The sequence below is a fragment of the Saimiri boliviensis genome, chromosome 3 (assembly GCF_048565385.1).
Source record: "Saimiri boliviensis isolate mSaiBol1 chromosome 3, mSaiBol1.pri, whole genome shotgun sequence".
Lineage (NCBI taxonomy): Eukaryota > Metazoa > Chordata > Mammalia > Primates > Cebidae > Saimiri > Saimiri boliviensis.
In genome coordinates this window covers 73,552,663-73,566,798 of record NC_133451.1, presented here as the reverse complement: position 1 = coordinate 73,566,798, position 14,136 = coordinate 73,552,663, and the positions used below count along the sequence as shown (strand labels likewise).

At 36.9% G+C, this 14,136-nt stretch overlaps 1 protein-coding gene across 2 annotated transcripts in view; it reads right to left on the bottom strand.

Annotated features, from left to right (window-relative positions):
- CFAP299 (cilia and flagella associated protein 299) overlaps nucleotides 1–14,136 on the bottom strand; it is a 644,411-nt gene that overhangs the window by 605,914 nt on the left and 24,361 nt on the right. For both annotated transcript variants that reach the window (XM_003923943.3, XM_074396342.1), the window contains exon 2: nucleotides 8,444–8,574. In XM_003923943.3, the coding sequence (XP_003923992.1) occupies nucleotides 8,444–8,574 (131 nt within the window). The remainder of the gene's footprint in view (nucleotides 1–8,443; nucleotides 8,575–14,136) is intronic.

Genomic DNA, 14,136 nt, shown 5'->3' with positions numbered 1-14,136 from the left:
CTCAGATTGAACTAGGTGACTTATTATAAACTTATTAGAGCAAAGATCACTTTTGTTATGTTCTAGCAAAGAATGTGGCTGCATTGTGCCCTGGCTCTAGAGATCTGTGGAACTTCAAACTTGAGAGTGTTGATGTAAGGTATCCGGCAGAAGAAATTTCTAAGTGCAAAGCATTCAAGATATGTCCTGGCTTCTTGTAGCAACCTATGTTCATATGTGTGAGCAAAGATATAACCTAAAATGACACTTACATTTAAAAGAGAAGCAGAGCATAAAAGTTTAGAAAATTTGTAGCCTGGTCATGTGGCAGAAAAGAAAAACACATTTTGGGGGGAGAAATTCAAGCGGTGTGTAGAAATTTGCATAACAAAAAGGAGCCAGGTGCTAAGGCCCAAGATAATGGGGAAAAGGCCTCAAAAGGCATTTCAGAGACCTCATGGCAGTCCCTCCTATCACAGGCCTGGAGCCCTAGGAGGACTGAATAATTTTATGGGTTAGGCCCAGTGTCCCACTACCTTGTGCAGCTTCAAGATACCAGTCCCTGCATCCCAAACCCCAACTCCAACTCCAGCTGTGGCTCAAAGGGGCCCAGGTATAGCTCGAGCCACTGTTCCAGAGGAAGCAAGCCATAGCCTTGATGGCTTTAATCTGGTGTTAGGATTGCAAGTGCACAGGATGTAAGAGTTGAGGCTTGAGAGCCTCGATCCAAATTTTAGAGGATGTATGAAAAAGCCTGAATGTCCAGGCAAAAGCCTGCTGCATGGGCAGAACCCTCCTGGAGAACCTCTTCTAGGGCAGTAAGGAAGGGAAATGTGGGGTTAGAGCTCCCACACAGAGGTCCCATTGGGTGCTGTCTAGTGGAGGTGTGAGAAGAGGGCTATCATCCTCCAGACTTCAGAATGGTAGAGCCACAAAAAGTTGCACCCTGCACCTGGAAAAGCCACAGGCACTCAACACCAGCACGAGAGAACAGCTTCAGGGGTGAATCTATAAAGCCACAGGGGTGAAGCCGCTCAAGGCCTTGGGAGCCCTCTTTGCATCAGCATGCTCTGGATGTAAGACATGGGGTTAGGGGAGATTATTTTGGAGCTTTAGGGTTTAATGACTGCCCTGCTGGGTTTCAGACTTGCATGGGGACTGTGGCCCCTTTCTTTTGGCCAATTTCTTCCTTTTGGAACAAGAGTATTTACCTAATGCCTATCCCCCATTCTATCCTAGAAGTAACTAACTTGTTTTTGATTTTACAGGCTCATAGGCAGAAAGAACTAGCCTTGTTTCATATGAGAATTTGGACTGTGGGCTTTTGAGTTAATGGTGGAATGAGTTAAGACTTTGGGGGACTATTGGGAAAGCATGATTGTATTTTGCAATGTGAGAGAGACATGAGATTTGGGGAGCCCAGGGACAGAATAATATTGTTTGACTCTGTGTCCCCACCAAATCTCATGTCAAATTATAATCCCCAGTGTTGAAGGTGGAGCCTGGTGGGAGGTGACTGGATCATGGGGTCAAATCCCCCCTTGGTACTCTCCTCGCAATAGTGAATTCTCATGAGATCTGGTTGTTTAAACGTGTGTGACACCTCCCCACCTTTCTCTTCCTCCTGCTCTGGCCATGTAAAGTACCAGCTTCCTCTTTATCTTCTGCTATGATTGTAAGTTTCCTGAAGCCTCCTCAGAAGCTGAGCAGATACTGCCATACTTCCTGTACAGCCTGCAGAATCGTGAATCAATTAAAACTCTTTTCTTTACAAACTACCCAGTCTCAGGTACTTCTTTATAGCAGTGTAAGAATAAACTGATACATCCATTGTATAGCAAAAAGGTACAGGAGAGTGCTCATGAACATGGGATCCTCTGGTCATATTATGCATGCACTATCCAGAAGCTATCAGCTAAAAGTGTTAGAGTATCCACTGACGGCACCAATGCCAACTCAGCAACAATACTCTTCAAAATTGAGAAAAGAAAGCCCCATTTTAAGGGCAGAAATTCAAGCAGTCTGCAGAAATCTGCAGGATAAAAAAGGAGCCAAGTGCTAATAGCCAAGATAATGTGAAAAAAGGCCTCAAAAGGCATTTCAGAGATCTTTGTGGCATGCACTAGAATACTCACCAAGGAAAACAGCAAGTGTCTCACTGAAATAAAAGCTATGGCTGTCACCTAGGCACCTTGGGCATCTAGTGTCCAGGAAGCAGCAGGCAAGAAGAGGAGACATGATCTTATGAAGAGTAACTGATGCTGATAAGCAAAGGAATAAGTGCAGCTACAGAATGGGAATAGGGAAAAATACATGACAAATTCAGGTGAACCACCTCGACATCTGTTCATATACTTTTCCTAAATTTTAACGAGAATGCCAAATGTATCAACATGGGCCTGAGTAGAGTAGGATGACAAGGGCCTCAGGCCATTTATGAATAAGGATTTTGGGTCACATCACAGAACCCTGGAAAGACGACAGACAAAGGCAGGAGATTTAGAATGGATAGTGAAACAGGGAGATTATGAAATGATTGACTTTATTGTGAGTTTCCTCTCATGAAGAGAGGCGTCTGTGCTTCAGAGGAACTGCTCTATGGGCACATAAAGTAGACCTGTATTTCACAAGATACGTCACTCAGTTATATCTTGTATAAAGGAATTTCTGCCAGCTGTGAGGAGCTTGGTGAGCTGACAGCCTCCAGCTATTAACTCTTTCAAGATCTGCCTCAACTTTTCTTAGTGATCCCCAGTCAATGAGTACAGTGGAGGTACTAAGTCCTGGCTATTTCATCCCATGTGGGATAACTTGTAGTGCAGAACTCTCCACTGTGCTGGATGAGTCTCTGAAACTTTGAAGTTAGGGTTCTAATCCTGCTCAGTCCTGCTTCCTCACTTTTTTTACAGGTATTGCTTTCCCAACAAACCTTGCGCACTCCTAACTCTCGTTGTCTGCTTCCTGGAGATGCTAATCTGCAACAAATCACAATTGCATTGTTTTGGTTTGAAAGCAACAAACCATGAGAATAACTACTTAAAAATATGATACTTGAAACTAAGCAAAAAGTTAAAATTATTTCAGTGAACACTTAAAATATGTAAATTTTCTCACTTAATTCTCAAGTATATGGTATTCAGTTTCTGTCATAAAATGATATGCAAAAATAAAACAAGGTTGACAAGATAAAGCCATTCTTATATAAAATAAACTCTAGCATTTTATCCAACTCATTACCCTTTTTTTTTAAGATTTGGGGTCTCCCTATCTTGTCCAGGCTGGTTGTAAACTCCTAGGCTCAAGCAATTCTCCCATCTCAGCTTCCCAAAGTGCTCATCTCCACAAAAATTAAAAGTATTTTATAAGTGAATAGATAGTTCCACCTCCTATAGTTAAAAACAAATTAAAGAAGATAACTATAAATTATATCAGAAAGTAGAATTTATTTAGATTAATTAGATCGAATGGCATAAGAAAAGCTGGGGATTTTTCCAGCTTTTACATTTAATTCCAGATATACTTGAGAATAAAGGGCATAAGAACCTTACTCTAAATCACTATAGAAATTCTCTTCATCAAGTACAAAAAGACCATACAGATCCATGTTTACAGCATCTGAAACTCCTATCAAGTGAATCCTTACAGTAATTCACAAAGACTCATCTCAAAGTCTTCCAAAAAGATGGCAATAGTTAACCAGTATAATTATTGAATCCATCAGGGTTACCACTTATTACAATCATTTGCATTTCAGATGCCGTACTCTAGCAAAATAAGGTTGTTATCTCAGAACCAGTTTTAAGAGGGGTGAATTTATTTCCCAGTAAGATAAGGTGACCTGTAGTGAAGAAACTGATGATCTTACAAGCTCATCCAGGAAAGTATCCAGCCTGAGGGATGACTCAGTTATAACTACTAACTAGGGTCCAGAAACCCAATAGTTAATGTGTGTCACAAACATTGAAGTTCCTTCTCTCCACCACATGGCAATCAGCTGAACTTCTCACTATAAATAGAAGTTCCCTGGCACTTATGCAAGAAAACCATGGCCAGTCCCTGGGAGAGAGAATTCCCTGTCCTGACAAATAGGCATCAGCTAAATTACTCTCATCCGTTTTTCCAACTTCTACAGCTTCTATATTATGGCTACTATAACCAGTGGCATTAATCTCGGTGGAGAAGAAATGAGAGATGTTTACATAACTGGAGCAGAGATAATTTTGAAGCAAAGGATGAGGAAGCTAGAAGAATGAAAAATCTACTCTTTCCCCCGACACTGCCCCACATCATCGCCTCGGATACCAACCCAATAAATGTGGAAATTGGTACCTCTAGTTGGTATAGCTTTTGGAGAAAGAAAGGCCTTAGTGAAGAAGCAGGTACAAATTGAGACAAAAAAATAAAGAAAATAATTTGTGAATAAGAGGAGTTTGTCATAGGATCAAGGCAAAATGGATATGTTTACTCTTTTTAAGCTGAAATTTAAATCATATACTATAAATTTGCCCTTTTAAGGTACACAATTCCATGGCTTTTAGTATATTTACAAATTCATGCAATTATCACCAATATCTTATAATATATTTTATCACATCAAGAAGAAACCCCATATTTATTAGTAGTCGTGTCCAATCTCCCTTCCACCCAACCCTTGGCAACCATGAATCTACTTGTCTCTATAGATTTACTGATCCTGGACATTTTATATAAATGATATCATGCAATATGTAGTCTTTTTTTTTCTAGCCTCTTTTCCTTAGCCTAACGTGTTCAAGGTTTTCTCATGTTGTTGCATGTAACACTGTTTGACACCTTTTGATGACTGAATAATATTTTATTACACTTAGGAAGCAAATTGTTTATCCAATCACCAGTTGTTGGGTTGGACAACTTCCACCTTTTAACTACTATGAATAATACTGCTATTGACATTTGTGTATGAGTTTTTAAGTGGACTTAGGTTTTCAATTCCCTTGAATATGTAGTTGGTAGAATTGCTGACTCAAATGGTAACTCTATGTTGAACTTTTTGAAGAACTGCCAAACTGTTTTCCATTCTCCATTCCTACCAACAATGTAATGTCTTTCATTTCTCTAGTCTTCAAGTTTCTTGAGGGTGAGAACTAAGTCTTATGTTCTATTGTATCCCCAGAGCCTATAACACAGAGCCTAATGCACTATGGTTTTCTATAATTGTGAGTGAATGGATAAATAGCAACCCAAAATAATTTTTTAACATTTTTGCCTTCTGGAACAGCCCTAATCAAAATATACCATCCTGATATCTTTAACTTTCATCTCTCCAGACTCTTTCCCCTATGAAGCTATTATGAGTAATTAACATACTCCTAGATACCAGCACTTCTTGAAATAGGTGGTCTATGATTGCTAGACCAAAGGATTGTGATCTACTTGGTGTTGCTCACCTGAGCATTAAAGAAGTTAATTTAAAATGATCTGATAGTGGAACCAAGTGTTTCCAAGTTATCAGCTAGCAGACAGTCAGATGTTCATGCACATTTTCAAAGTGATCCTCCAACAAATAGAGGTACAGGACATATTTGACTCTAGGACACCATCTACTGGCCCTGCTGTCAACAACACTAAATGAACCTGGAAAGGAATGGACTCCCACATGGGGCAAAAGGCAACATATGGTACCCATCCCATTACAAAGGCGACCAGAGAAGATCTGCAGATGAAAGGGCCTTCAAATTCTAGCAGCTCTGAATGGGGATTAGTCTCCCAAAACTGACTCGTAAGTAGCCTGATGACTTCCAGCTCCGACCAATTAAAGAGACTATTGCATAGAGGAAATACCTACTTTGATCCTTAAACAAAATGGACATGTGACATGGATGGAACTCACACTTTAAAGATGAATAACTCCTCTTAATATTAATAGATTCTATCGCTTACAAAATCACATATGAATTTACACGAATTCCTTGTAAAATCTTACAAAAATATTTCCACTTCCACTCCTGATAAGACATTTACTGATTCTCACACAAAAGACTCTCCCTGATGTTTTACATAAGACACATTTCACACATTACATTGTACACATAACATCTGCATCATTTAAATTTTCCAAGAATACAAGTTGATAATGAATGACTATGTTCAGTAAATTCCTGAGATTTTATGTAAATTATGTTTGATAAGCAGAATGCTCCTTTCTCACATTAATGGGATTAAGGATGTTCATTCTCTAATCTTAAGAACTGTGAATATGTTGTATTACATACCAAAAGGTCCTTTCTTCAAAAGAAGACATACATGCAGCCAACAAACATATAAGAAAATGCTCAACATCATTGATCATTAGAGAAATGCAAATCAAAACCACAGTGAGATACCATTTCATGCAAGTCAGAATGGTAATTACTAAAAAGTAAAAAACAAGAGATCTTGGCAAGGTTGTAGAGAAAAAGAAACACTTTTATGCTGCTGGTGGGAGTGTAAATTATTCAACCATCGTGTGGCAATTCCTCAAAGACTTAGAGACAGAAATAGCATTTGACCCAGCAATCCCAATACTAGGTATATACTCAAAGGAATATAAATCATTCCATTATAAAGATACATGCATGTATATGTTCACTGAAGCACTGTTCACAATAGCAAACACATAGAATCCACACAAATGTCCATCAATGATAGATCAAATAAAGAAAATGTGGTACATACACACCATGGACTAATATGCAGCCATAAAAAGAATGAGAGTATGTCCTTTGCAGGGACATGGAAGGAGCTGGAAGCCATTTTTCTCAGCAAACTAACACAGGAGTAGAAAACCAAAGACTGCATGTTCTCTCTTGTAAGTGGGAGCTAAATGATGAGAACATCTGGACAGGATATATTGAGGGAACAACACACACTAGGGCCTGTCAGAGTGGGGCTTGGATGAAAGGAGAGCATCAGGAAGAATAGTTAATGGATGGTGGGCTTAATACCTAGGTGATGGGATGATCTGTGCAAAAAACTACCATGGCACATGTTCACCTATGTAACAAACCTGCACATCCTGCACATGTACCCCTGAACTTAAAAGTTGAAGAAAACACACATACACAAAAGGGCCTTTGCTGATGATGTAATAAATGTTATAGACTTTAAAACAGGGGGATTATCCTGGATCATTATACAGGCCCAGCGTAATCACACAATGCCTAAAAAGGAGTGATATTTCTTCGACCAGAGTCAGGAAAGAGGCTTCTTAGGAGGAAGTTGGAAAAATCTGAAGAGTCAGGGGTCTTGACCCACTGTTGCTAGAGATAGTGGGAAAGCTTAAAAAGAAACGTGAGCAGCCTCTAGGCGTAAAGACCAGCCCCCAGATGACAGCCAAGGAAGTGGGGAGCTCAGTCCTATAATCATAAGGAATTGAATTTGGTCAACAACCTAAACGAACATGGAGGCAGTCTGATCCTCAGAATCTCCAGACAAGAATGCCATCCAGCCAACATGAGGATTTCAACCTTGTGATATACTAAGCAGAGGGCCCAGCTGAGCCACACTCTACATACAAAACAATGAATAAAGAAAGGTATTGTTTTAAGTCACCAAATTTGCAGTATTGTGTTATGGTAGCAACAGAAAACCAATATATTCTCAAATATCAGTATATTAAACTTCAGCATACTGTGGTTTTGAAACACAATTACCACTAGAATGGTCACTTCCAATTGCATATTCCCGGGACCAAGGCACATTCCACTACCAAATATTGTTGTTTATAATGAGTACATGGGAAATTTATGCTCATAATTACTGGGTAGTTTAAAGATGTTATCTAATAATAATATACTGATTTTTAAGTAATTATCCCCAACATTTATACTTTAATGATGCATTTTTTAAAATGAAATAGATTATTACTTTGTTAACTAGTCACGTCTTCATAAAGTTGTCTTACAAGTTTGGTGCAGTTCACTTTAGGAATATATCTCTTTCATTATATGTTTTAGCATATTTTATAGGATTTATTTTTAACATACCCACATATTATATATTAATATACATAAATCGGTCATGTAAACAATAGTGATTATCAATAAAGTTGAATGAATTAATGATTAGAAAAATGTGAGAACATAGATACTAAAGATTTACAGACCTCAAAGTACAAAGAATTCTAGGCAAAAGTCACCATATTTTTAGCATATAAATACATAAAACTAGTAACATTGAGTTACTTTTTAACAAGACTTTATTGGCATGATGACCATATTTTGGTATTTATATTTCTTAAATTAGTAGCTTCAAGTTGCATGTGACTTTATTGCAAGTACATTACAATTGCTTCAGTTGCTCATCTGCAGAACAAACACATGCTTAAGATATGCCAAGTTTTACCTGCTCCAGCCAGTGCTTGTAAATTAAACAATCTAAATAAAATTGAATTATTCTAGAGATCTGGAATATAACATAAAATCTGGATTGGAACATGGACACTTACTTTTTCTGAGCTCTTTCAGCCAGCCTTGCAATCTCTATAGCTGCTTTCCTTGCTTCAAAATCTTCCCTTTTTACTCTCTCTCCAGTCCCTCGGTGGCCTAGCTCCACCAACTGGCGGGCCAGGGTTTCATCCTAAAGAGAAAATTGTTAAATCAGTGGGCAAATGAGACATATTACTTTTACTTACTTACGTACATCCTCCATCTGCAATGTATACCAAGCAATTGCTTTAAATAAAAAATTAAATTCATTTTAAAACTATACATGATCTATTAGATACAAAAAATGAATTTTTCTAATAATACATTATACATATCTGATTTGGTCTTTCTTTCCCATATATTTAAGATGAAAAAAATAAAATGTCAATTGTTAACTTTTCTCTAATGGATTAGAGGACAAAGGTCTGTTGTGTTTTTAATCAATTTATGAGAACAGCTGTAGGTAATTAATTTACTATCTTTAAAACAATAAAACTAGAGACAATGGTGATCATACATGAAAGACTTTTTAAAAACAATGGCAAAAAGAGAGAGAGAGACAGAATCAGGCTGCTTTCAGAGAGTTCAATGTTTCAAAGCCTTACTCCCTTCAAGTCAATTAACTGATGGCACAGAATATTATAACTTCAAATGCAAAATAAAGAGGATCAGAGGAATTTCTTACTTAACCATGAAGATTGCTTCCACATAATGCTGGTACCAATAAAAACAGGAAAGTAGAAACCCGAGATCACCACAAAAAACCTCAAATTGACAAAAAAATTTCCCACAGTATTTTAGGGCTTAAACTTTTCTTACTTTAAGAATTACCACATACATTTTTGTCAATCACATGGTATACTTTAAAAAAATTATTTTCTCATTATTTGATGAGGTATCATTTTCCATAAAGTTATTGGCATAAATACTGTTAAACAACAGTATTTATAATTTAATAATAATTGCATTACCATTTTAATTAAATATAAAATATCTAAAATATGATGAAAACAGAATGTATTTTATTATTATGAATACTCAATTAGTATATAACTGTTAAATGCAAGAACCATCTGATAATTAAAAGAGAAAACTTAAGATGTCTAGTTGTCTATTCCAACCATAGTGGTTAAAGTTATAAGTATTCAAACAAAATAAACAATTATATACTGTAAGCCTAGAAACCTGCCACTTTTCTTTTATAAGCATTAAAAGCAAATGCTAAACTCCATGTAGCAATGTGTACACATTTGCCAAATGATAACAATGCAAAGCAACAGGTCTTGGAAAGCCCAAGGCTATTATTCTTGTTTCTGAGACATTCCCTTGCTTAATAGATTTCTCTATTCCTGTACCAGTTAGTGTGAACCACAAAACTGAGCAAATACCTCCACCTAGTGGAATTAATCTTTAAAAGAAAAACCAATGCAGATTTGGGGATTAATTTACAAAAGTGAGATTATTTGAGTAAGAATTTTCTTAAATATATTACTGAAAGTGAGTTTGTAGAAATAACTTTCAGCTTGGTGAGGCTGTTAGATTCTTCCGTAGGAACATAAATTCCTTGTGGTTAACATAGAATTTTGTATAACAAAGATTACTTACAATTTGCTATATTTATTCACTGAGTGAATTTTATATCCCTGTGTGCTCTATCTGGGTTACACAAAATCATTTGGATAATTCTAGACTCGCCAGTGCTAAACTATATTTCAACAAATGGCATGATCTATTGACAAAACAAGCAGAAAGTCTATATTGATTGCCTCACTTACCATTACCATGCCCTAAGCTGGTGGAATCATAAGTCATCTGTCCATTATGACAACATATTTCTTACATGTTTCAAAATATCCTAGTTAAGAGCAAAGCTATTAGCCCAAAGGAAGAACAATGCCCAAGTTTATCCCAGTAATCTGAGGCTTGCTTGGGGGATTTGCCTTAAAATGGAATCTTGACTTGCATATTCTAACACAACTTTTTCCCAACCTCCAGAATAATGTCTTTAAGAAACACAAAGAAAGACAAAGTCTCAAAGACAAATTCTAAGGCTTGCCAGCTTTCATATTCCCAGAATCCAGAAGAATTTTCTGCAAATACAAGGTAGATAGACTTGAATTGGAAAACAAAATCTATAGGTCCACTGGAAAGTTTGTTTTTTAAAAGAGGCATATCCTTTCTATATTATCTGCCCTAGGATTCAGAAATGTGAAATCTATAATAATCAGAACACCTCACAACTAAATGAGTGCTACTAATTTCATTTTATCTATTTCTACTTACAAAAGTAATATATTATTGTTGGGAAAAATCTAGCAATATAAGACAAATATATCATCCACATCCTATATCACTAAGAGCTTATCATTCAGAGATAATCACTGACATCTTGGCATCTTGGGGTATAGCCTGTCAATCTTTGCTCTTAGCATGTGTTGGAATTCTTTAAACAAAAGTAATATCATGACTCCTGCTTGCAGGGCACAAAGAGGGCACCTAGACCTTCAGCATGCCTTAAGTCAATACCACCCCAGCACAGTGTTCAGTAGGGGCTCATCCACCCTCCAGCTGCACTGCCTCTGCACTGCGGTGAGTGCCTGCAGGGAGGTAGGCACCGCAGCACCTGCTAGCACTTTGCTGCGGTTGCCACACCTCTTTCCCCCTGCCCCACTCAGTGGATTCCAAACCTCAAAGAGCAAAAGAATAAAGTCAGGGCCCAATACAAGTACCCCAGACTTAGAGCACACAGTCCAGGAGTTGAGGGTTGAGCACTGGCCCCTTAAAATCTCTCAGAAGTAAAGCCAGTCAGCTGAATTCACTTTATACCACAGTCAAACCTTCAAAGTCATCAAATAGGATAAAAGGAAAAAAAATCCCATCCCAAGTTTAGCAACCTCAAAAACTGAAAGTAGATAAGCCCACGAGGGTGAAAGAATAGCATAAGAATGATGAAAACTCAAAAAGCCAGAGTGCCTTTTTCCCTCGAAATGACCACATCACTTCTCCAGCAAGAGTTCTGAACTAGGCTGAGAAGGCTAAAACGACAAAAACAGAATTCAGAATAGGAATAAGAACAAAGATTATTGAATTACAGGAGTACAGTGAAGCTGAATGCAGAGAAGCTAAAAATCATGATAAATCAATGCAGGTTCTGACAGACAAAGTAGACAGTAAGAAAAGAATGTAACTAACCTGATGGAGCTGAAAAACACAATACAAGAATTTCATTATGTAATCACAAGTATTATTAGCAGAATAGACCAAGTGGAGGAAAGGATCTCAAGCTTGAAGACTGGCTTTTTGAAATAAGACAGTCAGACAAGAATAAAGAAAAAGAATGAAAAGGAATTTACAAAACCTCTGAGAAATATGGGATTAGATAAATAGATGGAATCCATGACTCATTTGTGTCCCTGAAAGAGATGGAGAGAATGGAATAAACATGGAAAACATACTTCAGGATATCATCAAAAGAACTTCTCCAATCTAGCTAGAGGGGGCAATATTCAAATTCAGAAAATTCAGAGAACCCCAGTAAGGTACTTCACAAGAAGATCATCTCCAACATACATAATCATCAGATTCTCCAAGATTAAAAGGAAAGAAAAACTGTTAAGGGCAGCTAGAGAGAACAGTCAGATCACCTATAAAGGTAAATCCATCAGACTAGTAGCAGACCTTTCAGCAGAAACTCTACAAGCCAGAAAAGACTGGGGGCCCATATTCAACATTCTTAAACGAAATAAAATCCAAAACAGAATTTCATATTTGGCCAAGCCAGGATTCATAAGCAAAAAAGAAATAACATCCTTTTCAGACAAACAAATGCTGATGGAATTTGTTACAACCAGATCTGACTTACAAGCACTCCTAAAGGAAGCACTAAATATGGAAGGACTGTTACCAGCCACTACAAGAACACATTGAAGTACATAGACTAGTGACACTATGAAGCAATCACAAAAACAAGTCTGCAAAATAACTAGCTAAAACTATGATGACAGGATCAAATCCACACATATCGATACTAGCTTTGAAGGTAAATGGGCTAATGCCCCAACTAAAAGCCACAGAGTAGCAAACTGGATAAAGAACCAAAACCCATAGGTATGCTGTCTTCAAGAGACAAATCTTACAAGCAATGGCATAAATAGGCTCAAAATAAAGGAATGGAGAAAAACCTACCAAGCAAATGGAAAATAGAAAAAAAAACAAAAAACAGAGATTACAATTCTGCAATCCTTCTAACAAAACAGCCTTTTAACAAACAAAGATTTTAAAAAAATGATGAAGAAGGGCATTACATAATGGGAAAGGGTTCAATTCAACAAGATCTAATTATCCTAAATATACATGCACCCAAAAGAGGCACATACAGATTCACAAAGTAAGTTCTTAGAGACCTTCAAAGAGACATAGATTCCTACACATTAATAGTGGGAGACTTTAACACCCTACTGACAATATTAGACAGATCATTGAGACAGAAAGTAACAAAGATATTCAGGACATCAGCTTAGCACTAAATCAAATGGAACTGATGAATATCTGCAGAACTGTCTACTCCAAAATAACACAATGTATGTTCTTCTTAATGTCACCTGTCATATATTCTGAAATAGACCACATAATCAGAAGTAAAACACTCTTCAGCAAAAGCAAAATAACTGATACCATAACAAACAATATCTTGGACCAAAGCATAATCAAATTAGAAATCAAAACTAAACAATTCACTCAAAACCATACAACTACAAGGAAACTGAATAATCTGCTCCTGAATGACTTTTCAGTAAATATTGAAATTAAAGCAGACATCTTTAAAACTAAAGAAAACAAAAATAAAATATGCCAGAATCTCTGAGACACAGCAAAGGCAGTGTTGAGGGAACTTTATAGCTCTAAATGCCCACACCAAAAAGTTGGAAGAATCTAAAGTTAACAACCTAACATCACAATTAAAAGAACAAGAGAAGCAAGAGAAAACAAATCCTAAAGCAAGCTAGCAGAAGACAAGAAATAACCAAAACTACAGCTGAACTGAAGGATATTGAGACACACAAAAAAATTCAAAAGATCAATGAATAGAGAAGCTGGGTTTTTGTTTTTTGGTTTTTTTTTTTTTTGAAAAAAAAAAAAAAAACTAATAAAATAGGCCACTAGCTAGACTAATGAAGAAGAAAAGAGAGAAGGATCAAATAAACACAATTGCAAACAACAAGGGGGGGATAACTAACCCCAGAGAAATACAAACAATTATCAGAGAATATTGTGAACACCTCTGTGAATATAAACCAGAAAATCTAGAAGAATTTGATAAATTCCTGGACAAGTAAACCCTCCCAAGACTGAACCAGGAAGAAATTGAATCCTTAAACAGACCAATAATGAGCTCTGAAATTGAGTCAGTAATAAATAGCCTACCAACCATAAAAGCCCAGGATCAAACTAATTCACAGCTGAATTCTACCAGATGTACAAAGAAGAGCTGGTGCCATTCATGCTAAAACTATTCCAAAAAAAAATTGAAGAGGGAAATTTCTCCCGAACTCATTCTACAAGGCCAGCATCATCCTAATACCAAAACCTGACAGAGATACCACAACATAAGAAAACTTTAGGCAAATATCCCTGAAGAATATTGGTATAAAAATCCTCAATAAAATACTGACAAACTGAATCCAACACCACATCAAAAGCTTATCCACCACAA